We start from the raw sequence: 22,500 nt of genomic DNA, 5'->3' as shown, positions 1-22,500 counted from the left end.
GTGGTGGTGGTAGTAGTGGTGGTGGTGGTGGTAGTGGTAACCTCTGAAAAATTATTATAGTGAGGTGGACGAAAAATTATAATAAAAGTTTAGGGTAAAAAAAATTAGTTTCTTTTTTTATGATAGAGTAAATAATATCTATGAGAGGTCATTTATTTTTTTTCTTGCGCAGTGAACGTGTAAATATATTATCATTATTTTTTTTTTCATACGGGAATAAAAGGAATGTATAAAAAACCCAAGCGTGACTGAATAGTAATAACATAACGGTAATTACGAGGCTTTTTCAATATTCCTACGATGATAATGGTAATAGAGAATGTGAACAGTGATAATCAAGTACTGCTTCACGTATCAATATTACAAACTATTAAGTATTTGTTATTTCTTTTACAATACCGATTTGATACAAAGCAGACAGAACACTGGTTCACACACACACACACACACAGAGAGAGAGAGAGAGAGAGAGAGAGAGAGAGAGAGAGAGAGAGAGAGAGAGAGAGAGAGAGAGAGAGAGAGAGAGAGAGAGAGAGAGAGAGAGAGAGAGAGAGAGAGAGAGAGAGAGAGAGAGAGAGAGAGAGAGAGAGAGAAAGGAAACTACGAATGAAGTTGTAACAAAGAGAAAGAAGAAGGAAAAACAAGAAAAAAAATTAAAGAAAGCAGCATATCACATCGAGCAATTCGCGAGGAAACGAAGCGAGAACAGCAAAGCGTAATTAAAGTTTTCTCGAACTCATATTTGGGAAAGAAAAGAAGTGAAAAATACGCAAACACATTGATGAAAAGAAGGATGATCATTCTCTTTCTCTCTCTCTCTCTCTCTCTCTCTCTCTCTCTCTCTCAAGCACACACGACCCTTCACAACCACCACCAGGACACGTCACAAACACACCACACAAACACACACAAACACAAACACAAGGAGACCTCTTCTCTTGCTCTAATTCCTTGCATACATCCCCCTTACGCCTCTTCTCTTCCTCCCCTACCTCTAATTCCTCCCTTCACGCCCACGACACAGAGCCAGGACCGCTGAGAAGAGCCAGAGAACCAGAGAACCAGGAGGCGGAGTATCACGGAGAGTGTGACGCAAACCCATGTGCTATCTCGAAAAATAAGCGAAATTCTCCTTCTCTGCCTTCAAGCCGCGAAATGTCGATAGCTGAGGCTCAAACTTGGCCATCACGGAGTTAACTTTGCCCACGCCAGATATTCCGAGCTGCCTCCATTGTTGTTATTGGCTAGGAGGAAGAGGAGGGGGATGAAGAGGAGGAGGAAGAGGAGAGAGGGAATGACTGCCACGCCTCGCTAGAGAAATGCAAGTAATCATCGGTTTTATCTATTGGTTTATTAGTGTTGTTGTTGGCGAGAGAGAGAGAGAGAGAGAGAGAGAGAGAGAGAGAGAGAGAGAGAGAGAGAGAGAGAGCACTCAATAGGGACAAATGTTTTTCTTTCCTTTTTCATGTTTCCACCGGCGGATCTCTCTCTCTCTCTCTCTCTCTCTCTCTCTCTCTCTCTCTCTCTCGTCTATCAGTTGTCATTCTTAGGATAAACATGTTTTCTTCATTTTTTAACCAGATGCAAGTTAAGGGAGGACAACAATGGGAAGACGTCACAGAGAGAGAGAGAGAGAGAGAGAGAGAGAGAGAGAGAGAGAGAGAGAGAGAGAGAGAGAGAGAGATAAAGTGAACGATGAAAGAAAAGAATAGACATGATTATTTTCTATTCTTCATGTTCCGTTCTTCTTTTATTCAAGCGTTCACTCTCTCTCTCTTCTCTCTCTCTCTCTCTCTCTCTCTCTCTCTCTCTCTCTCATTCCTTCACTGTATTTTCTCTTATTCCTCGTTGAGCTTAAGTATTATTTTTCTACCTTTAACATTTTCTTCCTGTTCCTCCTCCTCCTCCTTCCCTCCTTCCCTCCTTGCCTCCTTCTCCTCTTCCATCTAAATCACTTTCATTATCCTGTCTCCCTCATTTCTTCTTCCAATCCTGTGTTATTCAACGTTTCACTTTTCATATTTCCTCCCTCTCTCCGCCCTTCCTGTTTCCTGCAATCCCTTTACATATTATTTGCTGGTGCTGCTCCCGCTCCTTATTTTTCACTCCTGCATATTATCATCAGTATGTTCTCGCTTCATTTTTACACGGGGCTACATTCCTCCTTCCCTTTCCCTTTCCCCTCTTACGCTCACTTTTTTACCTCTTGTCCTACTTCTCTCCTTCTTTCTCCTCCTCTTACACTGCACCTCTTGTTCTGCTCCTCTTCCTTTTCTTCCAGCACCAAAAGCACCTATGTACCCTCCTCCTCCTCCTCTTCCTCCTCCTTCCCCTTCCTCTTCCCTTCCATTACCACCTCAGAGGCGAGAGAGAGGCAATTACCACTGTCTTCCCCCTGAGGCCTCTACACCACCTCCTCCCTCCCGATATTTCCTCAACTTTACCTTGAAAACCTCCCTTGAGAAGAAGAGAAACTGGTAACGGGGAGGAGGAGGAGGAGGAGGAGGAGGAGGAGGAGGAGGAGGAGGAGGAGGAGGAGGAGGAGGAGGAGGAGAAACAGACGCAAGATGATAGTGACGGGGAGAAAAAGAATGATAAGGAAAAAGAAACGGATGACGTGAGATGGAGGAGAGGAGGAGGAGGAGGAGGAAGGAGGAGGAGGAGGAGGAGGAGGAGGAGGAGGAGGAAAAAAAGGAAAGATGAAAGAATGTTTGAGGGCAAGGAAGAAAACTTTTTCGTGTTAGGGTTGGATAGACAAATAGATACACACACACACACAGAGAGAGAGAGAGAGAGAGAGAGAGAGAGAGAGAGAGAGAGAGAGAGAGAGAGAGAGAGAGAGAGAGAGAGAGAGAGGTTACTCAAGGTCTCAGTTTCTCATCTACGAAGCGTCTGACGAAGCACTTCATAGTTCAGTTCGTAATGTCTCCTTTGATGTGAGGCAGAGAGAGAGGGAGAGGGAGAGGGAGAGGGAGAGGGAGAGGGAGAGGGTGAGGAAGAGGGAGAGGGAGAGGGAGAGCAGCGTAAAGGCCTGAAGGAAGAGACGAAGGAGGGAAGGAGGGATGGATTACATGCCTCTCCTTACACTCCTGCCATCTTTCTCTTTCTCCTTCTCCTTCTCCTCCGTCTCTCCTTCTTTACTGATGTCCTTCCCTTCTATACCGAAGCCAACGAAGAGAAGAATTAGTGAGAGAGAGAGAAAAAAGAAAAGAGAAAGAGATACAGGCACACAGAAACACACAATGAGATTAATCAAGAGAGAGAGAGAGAGAGAGAGAGAGAGAGAGAGAGAGAGAGAGAGAGAGAGAGAGAGAGAGAGAGAGAAACTAGCCAATCAAAGTCGACTTCTCTCCCTTCCTTTTCACCAATAGGAGAAGCTGCCCAGACTTGCCCGTGCAATTAAACGACCAATCGGCTTTCGTTCTCCAGCCTCGAGGAAAGATTTATGGAAGGAGAAGGAAAAGGAGGGAATATAAAAGGGAAGAAAGAGAGAGAAAGAGAGAAAGAGAGAGAAAGAGTGTGTGTGTGTGTGTGTTTGTGTTTGAATACATGTTAGTACGGTTTTCTCCTCCCTCTCCCTCTCTTTCTCAATTTCATTCTTCCCCCTCCTCCTTCACAATCCTTCTTCCTTCCCTGTCTCTCCCTCCCTCCTCCCCTAACAGCATTCCCTTAGCTCCCTTTTGTCTTTGCGTCCTGTCAACACTCTTTCAACACCCACTCGTGTTTATAAGCCATCCACCTCTCCCTCTCTCTCTCTCTCTCTCTCTCTCTCTCTCTCTCTCTCCCTTATGTGTTTCTCTATCTATCTTTAATCTGTTATTGTTGTATTTATTTTACGCAACACTAATATTTCTGCATTTCTACATACGTTTAATCCTTTCACAGTCAAGTTCATTCACAAACACCACCATTTCCTCACCATTTTCCCCTCCTAAACTCACAGCATTACTGGATATTATTTCTCTCAATTTTTCACCATCATTTCGTCTGTCTGTCTCTCTTTAAGCAACACCTAATTAAACTGCACCTTCATAACCACCACTATCATCACCATCACTTTCTTTTTTCTTTCCAGACACTGCACAATCATCATCTTTCACCACCATCTCCACCACCACCACCACCACCACCACTACCCAGATCATCACCCATACCCACGGCAAAACTTTCAGCGGAGTTTCTCAAGACAAAACAACCACCTCAAAAAGCCATACATTCCTCGCCACAAGTTTTACCGTCGTTGTTTTCTTTCTTTCCTCGCTTACACATACCTCAACTAGGTCCTCCATGTTCTCTCCCTCTCCCTCTCCTCTCTCTCTCCCTAAACCCATCAGCGTGAATAAGCAAGCAAGCATCGAACCCTGAAATCATTCCAAGCCAGTCGAATTATTCCCCGACAATCCAGAGCTATTTTGCATGTTCCCCACTGCACTTACACCCTGCACACTCCCCTTATACCTTTCCCTATAACTCCTTCCACCCTTAAATCTTCCCTTATAACGTTACCCATAAGGCTCCAATTTAGGGACGTTTTACTCTCTTATCATTACTTTCAAAGGCTAAAGGGATGACTAGTTGGGTTTTCATGAGTGTTTTTTGTAGTTAATGATAATAAATCTTGTTAACGCGTCACTAGAACAGTAAGACGCTATTAAAACCCGTGTCACTTCATCCAGAGCCTTTTGAAAGTGGAGGGGCAGCTGGAAGTGCCTCTCAATAACATTAATAGCCCCCAATTTAGAAACGATTTGCTCTCTTATTACTATTTTCAAAGGCTACGCAGATGACTAGTCGGGTTTTCATGAGTGTTTCTTTTGAGTTAATAATTTATAAATCTTGTTAATGTTTCAGTACAAAAATAAAACACTACTAAAAACTCGTGTCACTTCAACCAGAGCCTTTTGAAAGTGGAGGTGCGGCTGGAAGTGCTTCTCAATAGGGTCTTAAAACAGAAAACTCACCGACAAGAGTGAGGAGGGTGGAGTTGAAACCGTGCTTGTTCCTCACAGTGCAGCGGTAGTGGCCAAAATCTTCCTTTCCGAGGCTGCTGAGGGGGAGCTGCGAGGACCCGACCCCATGCGTCTTCCACTGCTCCAACGACCCTCCTGCAGAAGGACGCCCACACCTCAAGGTCATGATGGGCGGCGGGTATTCAGGGACATTTATGGGACACGTGATTATTGGAGGGAAGGAAGGGAGAGCTTGAATGTCCTACTCTTGCGTGTGTCTGTGTGTGTGTCTGTGTGTGTCTGTGTGTGTGTGTACGTGTGTGTGTAGGGATGGATGGAAGCAAGGGGAGGCAAGATACGTACAAGGGGCGATGAGGAATATTCATATGCAACACGCAAAAAAAAAAAAGACAAGGGGAGACTAAGGTAAAGAAAGGGATGACCGGCATACCTAAAGGGGCGGCTTGGGTTCCTTCTTGAGTCCACGTCACTTTGGGCGGTGGCCACGCACGGAAGGAGCAGTTGAGTGTTGCCTTTTCCCCTTCCTCCGCCCACACCACGTTCATCACGCCCAGCATCTCCGGGGCAACTGTACAGGGGAAGGAGATCGATAGATACAGGTAGATAAGTGGATAGATACATAAATAAATCGATAGAGACATGCCGGAAGGGTGTTATTTTTCCCGCCTAAAGTTTACACAGCTTCATCGGTGAGGGGAGATAAGGTGGTGGAAGGTTAGGTGGTGATATAAGGTGAACAAAGGCGCGGGAAAGGTGAGGTGAGGAGCCCTGCTGTGCGGTAAATCAAAGGAAAGCGAGTTGAAGTGAGGCGAGCAAAGAATTTCTAGATGACAAAGAGGTCTTCTACGCTCCCCCTGCCTTCCTTTCCACACAGTTTCTCGTCTGTTCACCTCTTCCCTTCCTTCATCACATGCCTCACTGCTTCCTTGTTTTGCTAACCATATTCTTCCACAATTTCAACCCTTCTTCCCTTTATTCCCTCCCCCACCAACTCTTCCCCTCCTCTTCCTCTCACTCGTAAGGACATTTTTCTCTCTTCTTAAATTCCTAGTGATCTAATTTTCAGTCAGGAGGAGCCTCTCACTTTCCTTCAGGTGAATCTCTCTACCCCTGGCTGTCACCTGTCTGCCATGTCACCTTGCTGTCTTCTTTTTATCTAGTTTTTTTGTCCGAGCTATATGAGATACGATGATAGCGAAGAGTCTTTTTTTCTTTCTCTCTCTCTCTCTCTCTCTCTCTCTCTCTCTCTCTCTCTCTCTCTCTCTCTCTCTCTCTCTCTCTCTCTCTCTCTCTCTCTCTCTCTCTGGTGTCCCAATGTTTATACACCTGCTTGTTCCTTTCCCCTTCAGAACACCTGGTTGCCTACACGCCTCGCATCGCCTTTCCGTTCACAATGCTCCTAAGAGGCTCTTCTCCTGACTGGAAAATGCCTGGATGCTGGACTGTGCAGGTGTGTGTGTGTGTGTGTGTGTGTGTGTGTGTGTGTGTGTTCTATTGTAGTGGTGGTATATGTTATTCATCCAAAAAAGTCTTCATCTCTCTCTCTCTCTCTCTCTCTCTCTCTCTCTCTCTCTCTCTCTCTCTCTCTCTCTCTCTCTCTCTCTCTCTCTTTTACGAGCTATACAAGGTCAAACTAACTGAATCACAGACAGGTCATCTTTAGGCCGTGACCTTTAAACTTTAGTGAATTGTAATGGTGACTACTACTACTACTACTACTACTACTACTACTACTACTACTACTACTATTACCTACATAAACACTACCACCACCACCACCATCACCACCACCACCACCAACACCAACACAATTACCCAAGAGTTCCCAAGATACATTCATTTCTGCTACCTGTCCTCTCCATCTGTCGTTGCCTTGTTACCTGTATGTAATAAGGACTTTAGTAACTCTACTTGAGTCTCCTATTGTTGCCAGGTGAACGGAGGAAGCGGTGAGGAGTGGCGGAAGGTGAGTCTAATGAAGGAACTACCTGCCACTGTCCTAATTAGATCATAAGCACAGGTATAATAAGTGTATTGTGTTTATTATGAATCATCAGGATCACAGACAGAGAGAGACTTATTATTCTTCTTATTACATCCATCATCATCAATATTGACATACATTAATTACTGTCACCATAAACGTAACAACAATATCTTTTATCATCGTTATTATCATCAACCGTCATCACTATTCAAATCACGACAGCACAGCCATTACTGCGCGACAGGGCTCCTCTCCTCTCGCCCTGAGACCTCCTGACTAACACACCAAGACAAGAGGGAATTGCTGCTAATGTGTATGTGTACATCCTTAGTCTTGCCCGCCCTCCGAGGCACCACGAACTGTATATTATGTACTGGAGGAATTAATATTATGGCTCTTAATGTTACTACTACTTCTATTACTATTACTTCTACTACTCTACTACTACTACTACTACTGCTGCTACTACTACTACTACTACTACTAATACTACTAATACTACCACTACTACTACCACCACTACTACAATACTGCTGCTACCAATACTACTACTACTACTACTACTACTACTACTACTACTACTACTACTACCACCACTACACTACCACCACTACCACCTCACCACCACCACCACCACTGCTACTACTACTACTACTACCACTACTACTACTACTACTACTACTACTACTACCACCACCACCACCACCACCACTACAACTACTACTACTACCACTACTACTACTAACAATAACATTGAACCAAATAGCACCACTATCGACTCAAACACATATAATTACACAGCACTTAGAAAAAAATCAATATTATTAATAACATCACTATTACGACAGCTATCAACATCACCCGTAGCTTCGTCATAATTACCTCGAGGAGCAGGTAATTTGCACAGGTTATTCAGGTATAATTAGTTCTTCAGTGAGGCTTCCCTTGCGATATTAAATGTGAAGGAAACGACGGTGGAGTGAAGCAAGGAGGGAAATGAAGGAAGTTTTCACCATTCACTCACACTCGAAGGAGGGAAGGAGGGAAGGAAGGGGGTGAGGAAGGGAAGTTGAGTGACAGACAAGAGTGGCAGTCGGGTACATGAAGTGAGAGAAATATTACAAAACAGAGAGAGAGAGAGAGAGAGAGAGAGAGAGAGAGAGAGAGAGAGAGAGAGAGAGAGAGAGAGAGAGAGAGAGAGAGAGAGAGAGAGAGAGAGAGAGAGAGAGAGAGACCATTAGATAAAAATCAGAGACAACCAGAAACCGAAACACCGTCACACAGACACACACACACACACACACACACACACACACACACACATGAATACTCACACTCAACAGACACCTTGGCACGGGCGGACACTGCAGGAGGCACCCCGTTGGAAGCCACGCAGAGGAAGGCGCCCCCGTCGTCACGCCCCAAGGAGGACATGCGTAGGAGGGGACCACCGAACTCTCGAACTGAAGGAATGGAAGGTGTTTAGATTGAAAAGAATGGGAAGATGTGAGGAAGACTGAGGAAGAAGTGATAAAGACTAGTAAAGATTGAGGAAGATGTGATGAAGACTGAAGAAAATGGGAGGAAGACTGAAGATGTGAGGAAGACTGAGAAAAGAATGAGGAAGATGTGTGGAAGAGTGAGGAAGACTGAGAAAAGAATAAGAAAGATTGAGAAAGATGGGAAAGATATGAATGATGTGTGTGGAGTAGAGGGAAGGTATATGTGGATGTGTGTGTACAGGAAAAATAAAGATGTGTTTAAACTATGAATAGGAAAGACTACATGTGAAGGGGAGGAAAGGTGTGTTTCAAATGAAGATAAAAAAAAATCCTCCCACACGTATAATCTTAACAAATAACAAGATAACACGACAAATAAAACCCTAATCCACTGAAGCAGTACTCACTTCACGTACCTAATTAAACAACCAATTAAATAAGGAGATAACACGCGGTCCAGACATTTAATTACCCTTAACAACAAACACTACACATTTCCCCTCACCACATCAACTCATGAAAGCAGAAGTCAACACAACGAGGGCAACACAAACACAACAAACAGATTAACAAACAAACACACACACACACACACACACACACACACACACACTCACACACACAAAACGAGACAGGTAGAGAGAGCCAGACAGATAGACAGACTGACACACATATAGACAGAAAACAAACGATTTAATGTCAGAAAGCAACTACACGTGCCAGCAAAACAACAGAATCACATTAAGGGAATCACAACACCCAGTAAGGAGGGCGTGGGAGACGAGGAGAAGCCGTGGGAGTGGTGTTTGAGGCGTGGCGAGGCATGGGGGAACGTGAGGAGTGACTGTGGAAGACTGTGAGTGGTGTGGAGGCATGAGTGGAAGGGAGCAGGGTCAAAGTGGAATGTGCTTGGAATGCCATGAGTGTTTGTGGGTGTTGAGGAATGCTTGAAGGGGAGAGCTGAAGGGTAGTTGGGTGAGGAAGGGATGAGATGAGGGTGCTGGAGGTGTTGGGGGTGTGATAGGGAGGGGATAAGGTCATGCAACTAAAAAAAAGGCCACTTGCAGGTAAAACAATACATTTTCTAAACAAACGAAAAGACGAACGTTCAGCAAGGGAAAAAGACTCACGAGAGGGGAAAAATAAGAGAGGAAAAGAAAGATCGGAATGCAGGGCCAGGTAAACACAAATTAAGGAGGAAAAAAAAGACGTTGCGAGAAAGAAGAAAAAAGAACAGGTGCGAAAAAAAGAAGAAAAAATAAAAGAAATACAGATACAGTAAAAACAGATAAAACGAATACACGGAAAAAATATATAAAAAAATTGAGAACAAGAGAAATAAGATAAAGGAAAATAAAAGAAAAAAATTAAAGCTGCAGCAGACACAAAATAAATAAGAGAGAAAGAGATAAAGGACAAAATAAAGAAATAGAAATAAATACATAAACAAAATATACTCAACATAATAACAAAAATACAAAAAAATAATGAAAAAAAGAGAAAAAAGAGACACACACTTACAAACACACACACACAAACAGACAAAAACAAGAGAACTAAAATAAAAACACAAGCATAAATTGTAAAAAAATAAATAAACTAGCAGACTTCAATCAGAGAGCAGGAATTCAGTCTGTGTTGCAGCTAAAATATGCTAAAAGCTCAATTATCCACATATATCAACGGCAAACTCAGCTCTCGTGAAATGTTGAACCGTGTGTCGTGTGGCCAAAATGTTAAAAGTAAATGTGGGGAGAGCGATCGAAGGCAAGGAGGGGAGAGAGAGAGAGAGAGAGAGAGAGGGGTGAAGGATGATGGTGTGTGGGTGTGAGAGGAGGAGGAGGAGGAGGAGGAGGAGGAGGAGGAGGAGGAGGAGGAGGAGGAGGAGGAGGAGGAGGAGGAAGGTGAAGGATGTATTGAAAGTTAAGTGTAAGAGTAGAATGGTGTCTCAGAGAGAGAGAGAGAGAGAGAGAGAGAGAGAGAGAGAGAGAGAGAGAGAGAGAGAGAGAGAGAGAGAGAGAGAGAGAGAGAGAGAGAGAGAGAGAGAGAGAGAGAGAGAGAGAGAGAGAGAGAGAGAGAGAGAGAGAGAGAGAGAGAGAGAGAGAGAGAGAGAGAGAGAGAGAGAGAGAGAGAGAGAGAGAGAAGGAAGAAAGAAAGAGAGAGAGAGAGAGAGAGAGAAGAGAGAGAGAGAGAGAGAGAGAGAGAGAGAGAGAGAGAGAGAGAGAGAGAGAGAGAGAGAGAGAGAGAGAGAGAGAGAGAGAGAGAGAGAGAGAGAGAGAGAGAGAGAGAGAGAGAGAGAGAGAGAGAGAGAGAGAGAGAGAGAGAAAGATGAAAGGAAAAAAAAGGCAGAACGAAGAGAAGAAAGAAAGGAAAGAAGGAAGAGGAAGAATGGAGAAAGAAAGATGGGAAAAATAAAATAAAATAATAAAGAGAGAGAGAGAGAGAGAGAGAGAGAGAGAGAGAGAGAGAGAGAGAGAGAGAGAGAGAGAGAGAGAGAGAGAGAGAGAGAGAGAGAGAGAGAGAGAGAGAGAGAGAGAGAGAGAGAGAGAGAGTAAGACACAGGTGTTGGAGGGATGAGGGTGAGGAGATATATAGGCCAGGTAAGGAAGAGGAAGAGGCGTTAATGAGACAGGTGTAAAAGGGAGGTGAGGGAGGAATTACCTTGACGTGGGGAAAGAAATGGCAAGGTTACAATAGGGGGAGATTACTTACTGTGGAAAATGGAGGAGGAGGAGGAGGAGGAGGAGGAGGAGGAGGAGAGGAGAAGGAGAAGGAGAAGGAGGAGGAGGAGGAGGAGGAGGAGGAGGAGGAGGATGATGGAAGGAGCCAATACTGTAACATGTATAAGAATATGCAAAGGACGTCGTGTTATGGATTATGTGTGTCGACGCTCTCTCTCTCTCTCTCTCTCTCTCTCTCTCTCTCTCTCTCTCTCTCTCTCTCTCTCTCTCTCTCTCTCTCTCTCTCGAATCCCATTTCCTCTTACCCTTGTCACAGCTTTTTATTTTCTCTCATTCCTTCCACGGTCTTCCCCTCCGGCTATTATTCCTTCCCTCGTCCTTCACTCCTACTCCTACCACCGCCTTGCCCTCCCGTAACTCCCCCTGGATTCTTCTATATGCCTCCTACCCCTAAAATCCTACCTCTCCTTAAATAACCCGGTATATATAAGGTCTTCTATCTTCTAAGCATACCTAAAATATGTGCCCCATTTCCCTTATTCCCTGACCCACAAATCTCCCTCCTGATCCTCCTATTTTCCTCCCATGTCACTAAAATGTTGTTCCTTACCTAAATTTCCTCAAAAGTAACATGAAATATCCTTAAAAATGTACAATCGTAATTCTCACCTTAATCCTTGATTAAAGGCGAGAAAATCCCTTTAGAACTCTTCGAACCCCTTAGAAATGATCTCAAAACTCCTAAATAACTCCCTCTACTTCTCAAACATTCCTTAAACACGAATTAGTAACCTGTACATACTCATCTCGAAAATATTCCTTAAAAAATCCTTCAACGTTTAATTTTTGACCCATGAGACTGAAAAAATCCCCTTTCTTACGCAAAAACCTTAAGAAATGAACTCAAAACACCTAAACACCTCCCTCTACTTCTCAAACATTCCTAAAACACGAATTTGTAACCTGTAAATATTCAACTCTCCACAATATTCGTAAAAAATCCCTAAACACCTAATTTCTAACACACGAAACACGAGGCTGAAAATATCCCTAAAATATTCCCTAAACACGAATTTGTAACCTATAAATATTCATCTCTAAAATATTCCCTAAAAAAAATCCCTAAACTTTTAATTTTAACCCGAGACTAAAAAAAAATCCCGTTACTTACACAAAAACCCTTAAAAGTTAATCCAAAACCTTAATACCTCCCGATTCTTCTCAAACATTCCTAAAAACACGAATTTGTAACCTGTAGATTTTCACCTCTTGTATTATTGACGGTGAAGTGGCGGCCGTCCTCTCTTTTCCAGGTGAGAACAGGTGTGGGGTCTCCCGTGGCTTCGCACCTGAGCTTCACATCCTCCCCTTCCTCCACCGTCATGTCCTGCGGGGGTATGTTGATCCGGGGGCGAACTGCAGGTGGTGGGGAGAAGGGAGAGATGAGTGGGAGAGTCAGGGGGTGAAGAGGTGAGAGATGAATTGAAGGAGGCGAGTCAATGTTTTTATCTAGGGAAGGGATAGAGAGATAAGCTGGTAGTATTAAGGAGGATGAGGTGGAGGAGTACGAGGAGGAGGAGGAGGAGGAGGAGAAGATGAAGAGGAAGAGGAGGAGGAGGAGGAGGAGGAGGAGGAGGAGGAGGAGGAGGAGGAGGAGGAGGAGGAGGAGGAGGAGGAGGAGGAGGAGGAGGAGGAGGTGGAGGATGATGGAAAGACTACTTGTATTTGCGTTGAAAAAAGGATAGGATGAGCAGGTTATATGGTTAAGAAGAAGGTGAAGAAGCAAAAGGAAGAGGAGGAGGAGGAGGAAGAAGAGAAGGAGGAAGAGGAGGTTCGTGCCGCTTGCTGTCAGTGAGGAATGATGGAATTATACACCCGATGATACTTTTGAAGAAAACGATGAAGAAGGATTTGGGAAGAAACATGACTGATGGAGACGATGAGAGGCAGACAGCTAGCACGAGTCCTCAGACAGATAGACAGACATGAGAGACAGATGAGAGATGGAAAGAGAAGGATGAAGACAGAGAAAGAGAAAGAGAGAAAGAGAGCGAGAGAGAATACTTATTGATTACACCGTGTACTTATCAGGTAAAAAATAGAGATAAACAGACTCACACTCACCTTTCACTACTATGTTGAAGGACAGTCTCGTGGGGGAGGGCGTGTTCACCTCACACACGTAGCTCCCCTGGTCTGTGGTAGTGACATTACTGATCACGAGGGACCAAGAAGCGCCTTCTCTTTCCTGCAGTAATGATATGCGATTGTTCCTTGTCATCACCAAGTTGTCCACCGTCAAGACTGCCCGCCCTGTCTTCGCGTAGTGCATCCACGCCACCTGGGAGGGACAAAGGGAACTATTCTTAATCCGTTCAGTACCATGACACTTTTTCATATTCACTGTGTTTATTACTTGGTGATTTTATACAGCTTCAGAAACTTATGTGGGGGGATTAAAATAGTGAAGACTCAGGCCATTAATCTTCTGACCTCTCCATACACCCTTCCTAATGTCAATAAAATAGTCTAATCGTATCCAAAACTCAGGGTAAAAATGCGTCCCTGTACTGAAGGCGGTAGAAATGTCTGTATCTGTTGATATTTTGAACAGGTTTTTACTAGTGGTTTAAGTGAGTTTACACCATTATGAGACGCGAAAACACCCATTACTACCTGTCTAATAATGTCAGTACTTAATAGAAATACATCTGAGACAAAAATATTTAAGAATACGAGACAAGATGTATGAAGAAAGAAGAAACAAGGAACACGGGAAAAGAAGCAGAAAAGGAGAGGAAAATAGTGCAAAATGAAGACATAGGAGGAGATAACTAAATAAATCATATACGATATGGAAACCACAACTAAAACAAGAGTAGAGAAGCGATGAGAGACACAAGAGGCTGTAGAAGCAAACATAAGCACAATACAGTAGACAAGGAGGAGAGAATGAAGGCAGTGAGGAGAGTAGGAATAAATTTGACAAGGGAAAAAACCTTAGAGAGGGTCGAAAGGCAGGGAACAGATAGGTAGCAGCAGCAGCAGGAGTAAGAGGAGGAGGAGAAGGATAAAGAAGATATAAAAAGCAGAGAAGGAAGAGAAAGAAGAGACAGTGAGGGTGGAGGAGAGGCTTTCAAGGGCGTAGAAAGACGATACTAACACTGAGAAGATAAAGAACAAGAGGGTTAACAAAGACAAGACAAGAAGATAGCAAAATGGAGATAGATAAGAAGGGTGAATGAAGGAGGGAGAAGGCAGAAGACGCTGAAAGGAGAGGCAGGAAGAGTGAAGGAAATAATATGCAAAGATACAAAGTGCAGACGAGAAAGCAAAAGGAGGAGAGGAAAGAAGTATGGAGGACAGGTCAAGAGAGAAGAGGAAGGGAGAGAGGGGGAAGGAGGATGGGAAGAGAGGAGGACATGGAGAGAGAGGAAGAGGAAGACATGTTAGTATGGGTGTGGAAGGGTCATGGAGAAAGAAAGGAGGAGAAAGAGTGCCATATGGAAGAGAGAGAGAGAGAGAGAGAGAGAGAGAGAGAGAGAGAGAGAGAGAGAGAGAGAGAGAGAGAGAGAGAGAGAGAGAGAGAGAGAGAGAGAGAGAGAGAGAGAGAGAGAGAGAGAGAGAGAGAGAGAGAGAGAGAGAGAGAGAGAGAGAGAGAGAGAGAGAGAGACATGGGGTGGTTGTCAACGGGCAAACATCTGAGTCCCTGCCTGTGGAGGCATCAGTGCCACAGGGTTCAATTCTTGGCCCACTCCTGTGGAATATCTACGTGGATGATCTTCTCCAGCTACTGCCAGGAGTCAAGGCCTATGCTGATGACTGCACCCTCTCCTATACCTATCCACGCCAGGACAGTGGGCGGGCTGCTGAGGCCATCAATCAGCAGCTACGAGTGATAGAGAGTGGGGTGCTCGCTGGCAAGTGACATTCGCGCCGGAGAAGACACAGGCAATGGTTGTCTCTCGGTCCCCAGCCGCCATGGCAGCAATGGCAGGAAAGTTGTCTTTGGCGCTGCTGCTCTCCCACTCCAAGATGACGTCAAGATACTTGGAGTGGAGGTGGATCGAGGGCTGAGGTTTGACAGCCATGTCAAAACCATTGCCAAGAAAGCCTCTCACAGGATCTCCGCTCTCAGAAGGATCGCCAGTTTCCTCGACAGGAAGGGAGACTGCTGCTGTACAAGGCACAGGTGCGGCCCCACCTTGAGTACGCAGCTCTCTCCTGGATGTCCTGTGCCGCCACACACAGAAGGAGACTGGACAGCATCCAACGCCGCGCCATACGGCTAGTAGATGCTGCAATACCACCTCACCCAGAGCCTGAGCGTCCCCTTGATTCACTGGAACACCGCAGAGATGTGGCGGCGATCGTAGTGTTCCATAAGGCACAGGTGCAAAGAGTGCCACATCTGGCAGGGCTGCGTCATCCTCTGAGAGTCACCGCACGGAGCACGAGAACGGTGCTCAATGGTGGTGACGCCGTAGAGGTGCCGCGATCCCACGGGTGTCAGCATCAACGCACCTTCGCAGGACGCGTCTCCAGGATGTGGAACTTGTTCACGGCCGCGGTGCCTCACGTCCAGGAGATGAACACACACAGTGTCAAACTGATGGCACATAAGTGGAGACAGACACTGCCAACTCCTCTGACACTCTTTGTGACGTGACACTCAGTGTAGTGCAGTGCGTGAATAGTGCTAGTGAAGTGAAAAGAACAGTGCTCCATTTACATGCTGACCATCTTGTATATTTTCTATTTTAAGTCTTGTAAATATTGTAGAGAAATAGATTGTAGTACCCTTAGAATAGGTAGCACACGACAGTGCGCCTTTGGGTACATGTTCTTCTGTATAAATTATGTTTAAATAAAAAAAAAAAAAAAAAAAAAAAAAAAAAATACAGATTCACGGTACAATAAAAAAAGAAAAAGCATAAAAAGTAGACGAGAGGAAAGAGGAAACAATGAAAAAATGTTAAAAAAAATCTGGCCGGAGGAAAAAACGTAAATCCGAGAGAGAGAGAGAGAGAGAGAGAGAGAGAGAGAGAGAGAGAGAGAGAGAGAGAGAGAGAGAGAGAGAGAGAGAGAGAGAGAGAGAGAGAGAGAGAGAGAGAGACACCTATTTAACATTTTACCTCGTTACGGTTCAGATATTTTTCACATTTACTTCTGGTCTAATGAATCACGGACGAGGGAGAAAAAAAAAAGAGAGAGAAAAGAAAGGGAAAAATATAACCCACATATTCACACTCATCTTTTTTTTTCCCCTCGCCTCGCCAATGACCTGTGCTGTTCCCTCTCTGGCTTTCTCTTTATACCGTTCCCGAAATGTGAAAAAGCATAACCAACGAAATTAATGCCTTTTCATCATTATACCCAGGCCCATTAAGCTCTGCCATCCTCCACCGCCACCACCACCATCACCACCACCCATCCACCGCCTCTATACCATCAGCACCACCACCAACACCACCGTAATGAACTCAGGCATCACCATTATCCCTGTTCTTTGCATTTTTGTTGCTGCTTTGTTACCATCCTTGCTGCTATTCTTATCACTGTTATTCTACTATTATTATTACTGCTACTGTAACTACTGCTAAATGTTGTCATTATTATTACCTAACCTAACCTAACCTAACTTTATCTAACTTAACCTAACCTAACTTAACCTAACCTTACCTAACTTAATCTAACCTAACCTAACTTAACCCAACCCAATCTAACCCAATCCAACCCAACTCAACCTAATCGAACCCAACTTAACCTAACCTAACCTAACCTAACACAACCTGCCATAAACATAACAAAAACACACGAATCACTAAACACACAACGAAACAAAAAGCAAAAAAAAAAAAAAAGAGTAATCCACAAAAAAACTACAACAAATACACTTAATATCTGCCATCACCACCATCACCACCACCATCACTACCACCTCCACCACCACCACAACTTGTACACCTGGCGCACCTTACCTTGTACTTATGCAGGTTCTCCACATTACAGGTGAGTTGAGCCTTTCGTCCTGCCACTAAGGAGAGGTTCCGTACTGGCGCTGACAAAACGGGACGGATTTCTGTGTGTTTCGAGGCAAGGGAAGGGAGAGAAAAGGATGAAAACACATTAACAGGAGCAGAATAACAATAGAACAAGTCTCTCTCTCTCTCTCTCTCTCTCTCTCTCTCTCTCTCTCTCTCTCATTAGTGCTTCTCTGTACTTTAATTTGTTTTGCATCTTATAATTTACTCTTCCGAATTTGTCGCTGCATTTTCTCCTCTCGCATTGTTTCCTTTCTTGCTTTTTTTCTTTTCTTTTCACTACTATACGTGTTGCTCTCTTACTGCACGGTCTTTTTCTTTCTCCCCACCCCCATCTCTCCTCCACCCATCACTTTTCTTCCCCCGTCGTTTCTCGTATTATGATTTCTTTCTTTCATCAGCAAACACTCGCGTACTTAGCCTACTGCTGCTCGCCTTTCCTTCACCTCTGTTTACCTTAATTATTTCTTTCCTTTGCACATGTTTACCCTGAATGTTCGTCCGTCTTTCCCTTTCCCTCTCCTCTCTCTCTCTCTCTCTCTCTCTCTCTCTCTCTCTCTCTAATCACTTAATTAGGGCCGCAGTGTCGCCTCCTCTCATCCTCAGTGTAGCTTTCCTGTCCAACACACTTTTCCTCACCAAATGCGGCCAGTGAACTCAGTCTCAGGTTCCTTCACGGTATTTCCAAAGAAGGAAGGAGCGAAGAAGCCTGAAAGTGTGTAGTTTTGCTGAAGGAAATGGTGAAGGAGGGAAAGGATGGAAAAAAAAAAGGCAGGGAGAATTAGGAAGGAAGGAACGAAGAGACAGAGGGAATGGGGAAGGAAGAAAGGAGGAATGAAGGAGAGACTAATGAAATAGGAAAGGAAATGAAAGAAAAGGAGAGACAGAGGAAATGAGAAAGAGAGAAAGTGGTAGAGAATAAAAGAGGATGTGTACGAAGAAAAGGAAAGAAAGAAAAGAAGGAAGGAAGAAGAGAGGGAGAAAAGTAAGAAAGGGGAAGAAGAATATACGTAGAGGTGTAAGAAGGAAGAGAAATTGGAAAAAGGAGTATGGAAGATTGAGTAAGGAAAGAGAGTAGGGAGGGCAATAAAAAAAAGTAGGGAAGTAGTTAGTGAAAGCGGAAAAGGAACAGAGATGAAAACACATAAGAGTAGGAATGAAAAGGGAATGAGGAAGGGAAGACAGGATTACGCTAAGTTAATGGAAGAGGAACTAAAAAAAAAAAAAGCAAGGAAGCTCCGAGGAAAGGAGAAGAAAAAGTGGAAAAGAGAAGAAGGAAGAAGAGAAGGAGGAGGAAGAAGAAGAAGAAGAAGAAGAAGAGGAGAGTGGTTAGGAAGAACTGATGAAACAATTATCGTGAGTTCTGACGCAGGAGAAATAAAAAGTAAACGGGAAGAGGGAGAAGAGGAAAGCGAAGAGAAAGGAGAGCAAGATGCAAATTGAAAAAATAAAGTGTACAGCAAAACAAAAACAAAGGAAGAGGAAGCGGAAACAGAGGAGGAGGAGGAGAAGGAGGAGGAGGAGGAGGAGGAGGAGGAAGAGGAGGAGGAGGAGGAGGAGGAGGAGGAGGAGGAAGGAAGGAATTGGGAGATTTACACTGGAGGGAAGAGTCGAAAAAATCATGAAGGAAGCTGTAAAGGAGCAAGAAAGGAGGAGGAGGAGGAGGAGGAGGAGGAGGAGGAGGAGGAGGAGGAGGAGGAGGAGAATAAAAAGAAAAGAAGAAAAAGAAACGAAGAAATAATGAAAAGAAAAAGAACAACAAAAGCAACAACAAAAAAGAACAACAAAAACAACTAGAAAAACAAGAAAAAACAAGAAGAACAAGAAGATAAGGACGAGGAGCAGGAAAATTAATAAAAAAGAAAACACGAAGAAGGAGAAAGAATACAAAGAAGAACAAAGTGAATGAAGACAACGAAACAAAAGAGAAAGAAGGAAGGGAGATCTGGAAAAGAGAAAAAAGGAGGAGGAGGAGGAGGAGGAGGAGGAGGAGGAGGAGGAGGAGAGGGAGAAAACGATAAAGGGAGTAAGAGTAAGAGTAATAACTTCCTTAACGAAGAATCCCTTGATAAATTAGATACCATTTCCTTACCACGTGACCGAACCGAGAGGCCACAAAGAAAATATTATGCCCAGACCAAGAAAATGGGTGAAAAAGCCGAAAAAAAGACGATAACGAAAAAAAAAAGAATGAAAACTCAATGAAAATTTATCAGAAGCAAGGAATTTAGTGGAGAGAGAGAGAGAGAGAGAGAGAGAGAGAGAGAGAGAGAGAGAGAGAGAGAGAGAGAGAGAGAGATAAAACGAAGTAATATATTTTCTATTTAGTAATAGTAATAGTAGTGATAGTGGTACTCGTAGTGATAGTAGTAGCAGCAGTAGCAGCAGTAGTAGTAGTAGTAGTAGTAGTAGTAGTAGTAGTAGTAGTAGTAGTAGTAGTAGTAGTAGTAGTAGTAGTAATAGTAGAGACTGCAAGATATATGAGATTCAAAGACAAACAAATGAAACAGTAAGACTGCAGAGATAGTAATGAGTTCAGACAAACAAATGAAACAGTAATCATAGCAGTAGAAATAGTAAAAGCAATAGCAGCACTAGCAGAAATAGTAGTAGTAATGTAGTAATAGTAGCAGCAGAAACAGTAGTAGTAATAGTAGCAGCAGAAACAGCAGCAGTAATGCAGCAGCAGCAGCAGTAGTAGTAGCAGCAGCAGTAGTAGCAGCAGCAGCAGTAACAGTAGCAGTAGTAGTAGTAGCAGCAGTAGTAGTAATAGTAGCAGCAGAAACAGTAGCAGTAATAGAAGCAGCAGAAGCAGTAGTAGTAACAGTAGCAGCAGAAACAGTAGTAGTAATAGTAGCAGCAGAAACAGTAGTAGTAATAGTAGTAGCAGAAACAGCAGCAGTAATAGAAGCAGTAGCAGTAGTAGTAATAGTAGTAGCAGAAACAGTAGTAGTAGTAGCAGCAGAAACAGTAGCAGTAACAGTAGTAGCAGAAACAGCAGCAGCAGAAACAGAAGCAGTAGTAGTAATAGTAGTAGCAGAAACAGCAGCAGTAATAGAAGCAGCAGAAGCAGTAGTAGTAATAGTAGCAGCATAACAGTAATAGTAATAGTAGCAGCAGTAAGCAACAACACCGGGGGAAAAAAATGGCCCTAACCAACTAACCCCAGCGGTCATCAGAAAATGATTAGCTGTGCACCAAAACTCAACCTGTAACTAATAACAGTACATTAACTAGTGAACTGTAATAAACGCATGTCACGCACCGCCGATTATGAAGAGCAGAGCGATAGTGGCCGACCCAGCGAGAGAGAGAAAGAGCGAGAGCAAGAGCGAGAGCGAGAGAGAGAGAGCGAGAGAGAGAGAGAGAGAGAGAGAGAGAGAGAGAGAGAGAGAGAGAGAGAGAGGGGGGAATCCAGGGAGCAATTAGGACGTGGCTGACACACTGCCTCTAGTCGATTCTGTCCGGGAGGGAATCTACTAATAATTATACCTGCGGGCTGAAACGTGACGCAGAAGAGGTGGGGAGTGACGGAGAGCTGGTGACGAGGGGAGAGGAGGTGGTCTGTGGGGGCGGCGCTCCTCTGTACCCCCCAAGCCTCGAACCCTTCCTAGTGTCAGCTCGGGCCAACAAACAGGCTTTGAACACGCGATTAAAAGCCCAGTTGAAATTGAGGTTTATAAGACAGCCCTTCCATCCTCGTCAACACTTCGGATTTCAAACTTAAGATTCCCATTGTTGTTGTTTTTAGTTAGTGATGTTCTTTTCCCACTCTCGTCTATTGTCTGTGCCTTATTTTTCGTGTGACTTTGTGATTGGCCTTGCAGGAAGAGACTTTGCGTATATTTGTGTCTTTGTGATGCAGATAAGGATGTAGTGAGTGAAAGATACAAGAAATTATAAAAACAAAGAAAGGAGGACTTATGAACATCAAGCTTAAAGCACAATAGATTTTAAGAGTCTGTCGTTTATCAGCTGAATTAATGGGATGTAATGAGTAAGGGAACCAGTAATGATTGAAAAAAATAAGAGAAGAAAGACGTATGAATGGCGAGCTTAAAAGAAATGAAGCAATGAGGCGGGACAAAAGGACAACGAGGACCAATAAGGAGACTGAAAGGAAAACAAAAGAATCAATAGAGATAATAAAAGGAAAGCGAAAAACAATGAAGGTAATAAAAAAAGATGACAAAAGGGATGTAAGTGTGGTGAAAAATAGGAGGAGGAGGAGGAGGAGAAGGAGGAGGAAAAAAGAAAGAAAAATATCGCGCAAACAAGGGAAAAAAGGAACAACACACGAGAAAAAATACAAAAAACGAAAAAGACAACACTAAAACTTCGCATGAACTTGGGAAGAAAAAAAGAAAAACACCGAAAGAGGAAGGAAAAAAAAAAATGAAAAAAAGGAACAAAGCCGAAAGGATTATAAAAAAAAAAACACAAGATAAAAAAAAAAAAAAAAAAAAAAAAAATGGGCCACGAGAGAAAATGAAGAAAAAAACAACAATACTATAAACAAGAAAACAAGGCAGCCTGCAGGTAAACAATCCAGCTGCTCCCTAATAATAAGAAGCTTTCCTACAGGGCATTTATTTATCCATTTCTAGCACGCGAGTCCCAAGCCAGACTACCACGCCAGAGTTTCGGGGCCACCACCACCACCACCACCACCGCCACCACCACCACCCTCACTTGAATCCCCTAGGAGATGCGGTCACTCTTCATTTTCACCCATTAGACGCCTGAAGATGGGACAGAGTGATGGGGAAGGATAGGAAAGAAAATGGAGAGCTAAAGAGAGGAGGGGGAGGAATGATAGAAAGAAGGGATGGGAAGTGATGGGAAAGGTAAGGAATAAAGGGCTTAGAAAGGAGATAAAGTAGTGGCAAAGGGAGGAGAGACAATGAAGGGGAAGAAAAGAAGAGAAAATGGACTCGAAAATGGAATAGGAGAAGAAGAAGAAGAAGGGAAGGAGAAGGGAACTGAGCAGGAAACGTAGGACAGAGTGAAAGAGAGACAAAAGATAAACAAGTAAGAAAAGAAAAGAAAAGTGAGATAGAAAGGAAAGAAGAATGAAAAATGAGGGAAAAAATGTTGATTGAGATAGATGGAAGGAAAGAATATAATATAAAAATGATGAAAATAAAGAAGGGATGGGTGAAGGACAGCGAAGGACCACTGAAGAATGTGTGAACTGATGGAAGGAAGAAAGGAAACAAGGAAGGAAACAAGGAAGGAAAGAAAGAAGGAGGGAAGAAAATGATATAGGAAGAGGGATGTATTAAATTGACAACGGAGATATAGAAACGGAGAAGA

At 43.6% G+C, this 22,500-nt stretch overlaps 1 protein-coding gene across 2 annotated transcripts in view; it reads right to left on the bottom strand.

Annotated features, from left to right (window-relative positions):
- The window catches only part of LOC123510295 (basement membrane-specific heparan sulfate proteoglycan core protein-like), a 150,727-nt gene that overhangs the window by 3,782 nt on the left and 124,445 nt on the right, over positions 1 to 22,500 (bottom strand). For both annotated transcript variants that reach the window (XM_045265297.1, XM_045265298.1), the window contains exons 3-9: positions 17,122 to 17,222; positions 13,265 to 13,481; positions 12,407 to 12,556; positions 8,292 to 8,420; positions 5,401 to 5,538; positions 4,962 to 5,105; positions 1 to 43 (exon numbers count right to left, since the gene is read on the bottom strand). The exon at positions 1 to 43 is cut by the window's left edge and continues 146 nt beyond it. In XM_045265297.1, the coding sequence (XP_045121232.1) occupies positions 1 to 43; positions 4,962 to 5,105; positions 5,401 to 5,538; positions 8,292 to 8,420; positions 12,407 to 12,556; positions 13,265 to 13,481; positions 17,122 to 17,222 (922 nt within the window). The remainder of the gene's footprint in view (positions 44 to 4,961; positions 5,106 to 5,400; positions 5,539 to 8,291; positions 8,421 to 12,406; positions 12,557 to 13,264; positions 13,482 to 17,121; positions 17,223 to 22,500) is intronic.

The sequence above is a fragment of the Portunus trituberculatus genome, chromosome 28 (assembly GCF_017591435.1).
Source record: "Portunus trituberculatus isolate SZX2019 chromosome 28, ASM1759143v1, whole genome shotgun sequence".
NCBI classification, from domain to species: domain Eukaryota; kingdom Metazoa; phylum Arthropoda; class Malacostraca; order Decapoda; family Portunidae; genus Portunus; species Portunus trituberculatus.
This window is presented reverse-complemented; position numbering and strand designations above follow the sequence as displayed.